Here is a 6,298-nt window from a genome sequence, read left to right as displayed (position 1 = left end):
AAATCAAGTATGTTACTCCGAAAGTGGAATTTAATATATTGTGACGTGGGTGACGCAACAGAAAGTAAGGGTCATGTCAACTCTGCGGTCTTGCGAGTGACGTCACATACCGCCACTCCTTCCATTATTACGCAATGCTCAGTAAACACCACCTCCCCGCGGTGACATAACAGCACTTCCCACAGTGACCTAACAGGGGACACCGCGGTTACTACACAGCAATAAACAACTCTTGGCAGCATTCCCCAGCAACACCTGTAAACATGGTGTTTATGCAACAGTGAAGCGATGTGGGTTTTCCGCTGTCTGACTGAGAGTTTATAAGGGAGACTGGAATGCATAAGAGAGAGTTAAAATGTAGCAGCCGCCGAAGACGGAGACTGGAATGCGTAAGGAGAGAGTTAAAATATATCAGCCGCCGAAGACAGTTGAAATCTATCAGTCACCGGGTTCAGTTGTAGCGAGTGAATTGTGAACGTGAAGAAGACGTCATAAGTCAGTTGAAACATAGAGGCAGTCGTGGGAAGAAGAATGGAACATCTGTTGTACTGAAGATAGTGTGAAGAGATTTGTGAGTAAGGTTTGTAAACTGTGTAAACCCATAACAGTGTCATAAGTATTTGTAGTTATGACTTGTAGGTTGTTAAATAAACCAATTAACAATCTGAACTGCGTCTTCAATAGCAAAACATGTTACAATATAAACTTTGTTTCAATTTACTATGAACATTAATTTTCTGCTGGATTGACCCATGATCCAAGATAATAAGATGCCCTGTGTCTTGTGTTTCATGTGGTCTGACAGCTAATAAGTAATGCTGATGTTTGTAATTTGAACCCATGGCCATACTATGTGTGAGCACTTTAATGAATTCCAGTTACTGGACATACAATGACGGTCAAAATAGCACAAGGATTAAATTAATAAAATCGTCCTTGGTTAAAAAAATTGAGGATAAGATGTAGAAGATGAAGTGAATATATTCCATCAATAATTTATGATTACAGTAATTGAAGAAATAGTAACACTCATAATTTGAAACTTCTTTACTGTGCAACTAGCCAACTGCCTTGTTGGATATAAGTCAAACTTTAATACTGTGTTGAAGATATGATAATGTGCTACATGAATGGGGCTGCTGCACACTTCAGGGAGCAATGAGTCATGAATATCGATCAGCGGTGGAATGATTAATAGCGAAACCTGAAGAAACTTGGAGAAAAATTTGGTCCAGTGCCACTTCTACCATTGTGAATCTGGGATTAAACCGGCTGCTTCATGATGAGAAACTGGCACAAAAGTGCTTGAGCTGTGGCATGGTCCTTGTCGTGCACAAATGATGTACTGGTATAAAAAGAAAATGTATGTTTCAATCTTAATCAGGAGACAGAGATATCCAGATAATATTAAAAACAGAATGCAATTCAGTGCAGTTTCTTTCTGGTGTAGAGCCACCTGTAGATGTCCAGTGCTGGTAGAAAGATGTTGTGAAAGTAATTTCAGTAATGAAAATATTTAACACCAAGAAAGATAGCTATGTTGATGGTCAAGAGATGGTGAAACAAGGGTTTTACTGATGAACCTAAAAGCAGAAGTATTAGCATTCATTGAATCATTGTATCTTAGAGGAATAAACGGAGCATATCACAAACGTGATGGAACTGTGGACTGATGATGGGAGTAGTAATTGATGATAATTGTACTATACATGAGAGAATGAAATTGTTAAGTTGGCAGCGAACTTATGTTAGATCAAATTGTAGGAAATTACAAAGAAGCATACTGTCACGTGTATGAGTGACCTTATACAGGGTTTGGATTGGTAAAGCCTGAGTTGACCTTCCATTCAAACCCACCAGGTCACCTCTGTCATTAAACAACTCTTGGAATTCAGACAGACATAGTGGGAACAGAAATATTTCTTCAATCAGCCACTAAATGTTTTCCATCACCTTCCTTACTCCCTGGTTACCATAAGAAAATCAGGGTCTCTTAACCTAACCATATAGTCACTTTGTCAACAGATCTTTCTTAACAAGTGGTTGGTCGCAAAAACATCTCTCATTGCCTCTTGTCATTAATGTGTCATCTCAAAAAATGCTTTCATCATTTTCTCTTGTAAATTTGGGGCTGCAGAAACATTTTTCATCGCCTCTTTTCGTGAACACATGATCATCCCTGTCTTAGGTTTCATCCAATCATGCCTTTGCTTCCCAGTCACTGGCCCACCTAAATAAGGGCTTCCAAACCCACCTTCCCAAGGCAGTACAACATTACTGACTCTGAAGATAGCAACTGCAGTGTTTGCCAAGATGCAAAACCTTCAACATTTTACATGGCTTATTCCAAAAAGCTGAAGTCATTTATTATCTTGAAATACTTTATTTATTTTGCCGTATTTAAAAGGTTGGTTTTGTAGGCTGTATAATGAATATGCCATGTGAAAACGTGTTAACTGAAAAGGATGCACTTGTTATGAATTCCATAAGCCATGACCACTCCTAGCCCTCTCCTTATATTCTGGATCATCACATCCTCAAATCATTCAAACTAAGTAATCTCAGAACCAACTAACAGAGGTGAAATATGCCTTGGAAGCACACGTGAAGTGAGATAAAACTCCTTTCATTCAAGGTCATGGCTCTAGATAGAGGTTAGTGGTCACTTTATACTGTCTCAGGTCTTGATCACCACTATACCTGGTAGTGGAGACTATATGGGACCTAGAAATTCTGGACATCATGACAAAGAGGGGAACCCCTTGATTTATTGGAAGTCAACCTAGGCAAATACTGTGGGTGAAAGTACCTGGAATTGGTCAATGAGCTTTAGCACCCTGGCTGTTGTCAGTATGTCTGGTAGTGAACGGCTGTGCCTTCCAGACATCATGGCCATGTTATTCCCTTGCAGGCTCTGGATCAGCTGCTGTGGATGCAAATTACAAGATTTATACCAATATTGTAATAATATATTGTAGCATCCTGCTGCACATCACTTACATGTAGCATTAAATGCTACTGGTTCCACCATCTTATGTGCAACATGTGAAGAATATTGAATAAGTGCTGTAGAAAGACGTGTTGCACATGAGACAGCGAAACCAGTAACANATTACACAAGTTGGTGCATGGTCATTTGCATGCATGTCAGTAACACTTTTGTGTTTCAGTCTATTAAAGACAGATCCTGTCTCCGATACATACACAAATTCCAACACATGCTCGCTTCTGGCAAGTTCAGCTTGACAAGAAGTGGTACAACTGCCAACATGGAGACACCCACTGGCTCTTCTGTCATCACAAATGTTGATCAGCAAACTGTTAACAGTCCTGAGGTAATCTGTTGTTGCTTGTCAAAGGTAACCTAATGCTGCAGTTCAGTCACATGTGAGAATGAGAATTTTCTTTACTGGAACAATTTTTTAATTCTAATCACAATTCATAATGAGAGCTGGGATAGCACTTGTAGTTGTATTTGGTGAAGAGTACAGGTTATGAAGCTTCTCATATAGTTTTCTCCAGCCTCCTATCACTTCATCTCCCTTCAGTCCAAATATTCTCATCAGCACCCTGTTCTCAAACACCCCCAGTTTATGTTCCATCCTTAATGCCAGAGACCAAGTTTCACATCCATATAAAACAACAGGCAAAATTATGATTTATGTATTTTTCATTTAGCGGGATGAGACTGAGTCTACTTGGTACTGCAGCCACTACTGGCATATTGTGCCAGCCCCAGATGATAGATGATGGTGATTGTGGAGCCATTGGCGGAATGAAGATTGGCAGGGGAAACCAAAGTATGTGGAGAAAACCTGCCTCAGCGCCACTTTGTCCCCCACAAATTCCGCATGACCAAGCTTGGGCTGCTGCGGTGGGAAGCCAGTGACTAACCACCGGAGCTATGGCACAGCCTTTTTACGCATTTCAATTTTTATGTTTATTCATGAGAAGACAAATGATCTTAACTGAATGTTAGCAAGCATTACTTGAATTCATTCTCCTCTTAATTTCCTCCTGAATGAAACTTTGTTTCCTTACTTTCATTCCCAAATATCTGAATTGTGCTACATTTTCAAAGGATCTATTAACTATCTTTATGTTATGATTTTACCCTGCATTCTGGTGACAGGACAGCAAGATGTTCTTTGTCTTCTCTGCATTTGCTTCTAGACTAAACTCCTTACCAGTGTCAAAGTTTCTGTTTTTCTTTATGATATCTGTGTTATCTTATGAGCATAAACTTATGTATTCCATTTAATTTCAGTTCTACCTGGTTTTCCTGGACCTTCCTCATGGAATAAAATCTAAAGGGAAGCTGACAAGCAATGGTTATAAAGGTATCTCTTTGTTTTAGCCCATTGCGAACAGGAAATGTATCAGACAAATGCTTACCAATAGAATTCTACCATAGGTTTCATTTAAACACATTTTAATCAGCCTGACTATTTCATGAGTACCCCAAACTTTATGAGAATACTGTACAATACTTCCCTCCTAACCGATTCAAAGGCTTTCTTGAAGTCTGATGTACTGTCTCAGTGTGCTCCCATTTTTTCCCCATGTCTTAGGGATGCAGAAAATCTGATCCGTAGTTGATCTGTTACATCGAAACCCACACTGATGATCCTCAATAATTTCGTTTATGTATGGACTTAACCTTGATAACAGTAATGTTCCTCGGTACTTACTACAATCAGTTTTATCACCCTTGTAAATTGGTACAATAATGGACTACTTCCACTGATCAGGCAATTCTTCTTTAATTCAAAAAGAATTAATAAATTTGTAGATCTCCAAGTGTAATGTTTCACACTCCTCTTGAATCAGTTCTGCCAGAATTTGATCACTGCTTGGCAATTTATACTTTTTCAACTTTGCAATAGCAATTTCAAACTCAAAAGGACTAGGATTATGTAATAACGGCTCAGCTGTATGTATTTCTATCTGCCTAACATCATTGAACATGTGTACATTCAGTAACAGAGAAGTAGTTCTTCCACCTATCCAAATGTTGTGGGAAACTGGAAACATAACCATTCTCATCCTATAATAAGTTACTTGTATGTTGGTAACTGCTAAAATTTATTATTCTATACAAGTCTCTCATCTTCTTGTTCTTACTGTCAGTTGCTAGCCCATTAATTTTATCTTCCAGATAGTCCTTTTTATTCCTGAAATCCCTGCTGGCTTCATGTCTTATATTGTTCATATTATCCCCATTTATTTAGCTTGGATCCTTTACCCATTACAGTTTTGCTCGTTTTTTTTGCTCTTATAGTTTCATTTGTCGAACCATGGCTTATGCTTCTTCAGTTCGTATTAACCTAGAAGGCTGAAATTTTGATATTCTCTCTAGTAGTTTCCCAAGCTGTATCAACATTCACATCATTATCGGAGTTTTCCAAAATTGCGCACCTGTTTGAGATTTCAACCTGGGACTGTTCTTTGCCCTCAGTCTCATTAGTTTCTTGAGATTTAACAGACTAACAGACTGTGCCCTCTTTAACTGCTGATATGATTCTCTTGTGTACAAAAAAAATCTCTGCCTAATTCATGATTCTGATTCCCCTTTCCACAGAAAAATGTATATTCATGTCCTGGTTCAGTGCCACTGCTGTCCCATCTGACCTCCTGTATTACCGCTAAATCTATTTTATATTTTGACATTTATTTTGCAACTGTCACGAGCAAACCTGCCCTATATAGATTACTTGCATTCTACATACTAAATCTCGTATCCTTCTTAGCTTAAGTCATTTATCCAAAAAAGAAAAAAAAAATCCGAGTCCAACGGCCTTCATTACATTTTGTAACAAAATTATTTTTATAGCGAGTTGTTGCCCCCATCCCAAAGCTGGAGGACCACCCCCTGTTGACTGTCAGTGACTGCCAATTCTGCATATTCACAGCTACACACCATCATATTTATCATGATCATACCAAAGTACTTTGAGCAAGATCTGAACATGCTATGAGTTGCTGTAAATTTGTCTGCTAGTGGGTGCACAAAGCAAAATTATCTCAGTGCATTTTAGGACCATCCAGAAAATGTTTATTGAATTGAATTGAATTTATTTACATTCTATAAATCCTAAGTAGGTTAGTACCTTTGGATACAGAACAAGTCAAAAGGTTACATACATAAGTACAGGCAATTTTAGCTTAAAAATTAATATAACTTAATTTTACATCATTCTCTATTTACATTGAAGTATTCATCTAAAGAGTAGAAGGAATGAGCATGTAGATAATTCTTTAACTCTGATTTAAACTTTTTAGTATCATTGCCCAAGTT

At 38.1% G+C, this 6,298-nt stretch overlaps 1 protein-coding gene across 1 annotated transcript in view; it reads right to left on the bottom strand.

Annotated features, from left to right (window-relative positions):
- Positions 1–2,819: 2,819 nt before the first annotated feature.
- LOC111868349 overlaps positions 2,820–6,298 on the bottom strand; it is a gene marked incomplete at its 3' end in the record, with an annotated part of 22,187 nt that continues 18,708 nt past the window's right edge. The window contains 1 exon segment of the mRNA XM_023858905.2: positions 2,820–2,926. Within this exon segment, the coding sequence (XP_023714673.2) occupies positions 2,820–2,926 (107 nt within the window).

This window comes from Cryptotermes secundus, unplaced genomic scaffold (genome assembly GCF_002891405.2).
Source record: "Cryptotermes secundus unplaced genomic scaffold, Csec_1.0 scaffold1980, whole genome shotgun sequence".
In the NCBI taxonomy this organism is placed as follows: Eukaryota; Metazoa; Arthropoda; class Insecta; order Blattodea; family Kalotermitidae; genus Cryptotermes; species Cryptotermes secundus.
The sequence above is the reverse complement of the archived record's forward strand: the minus strand, read 5'-3'. Positions and strand labels throughout refer to the sequence as shown.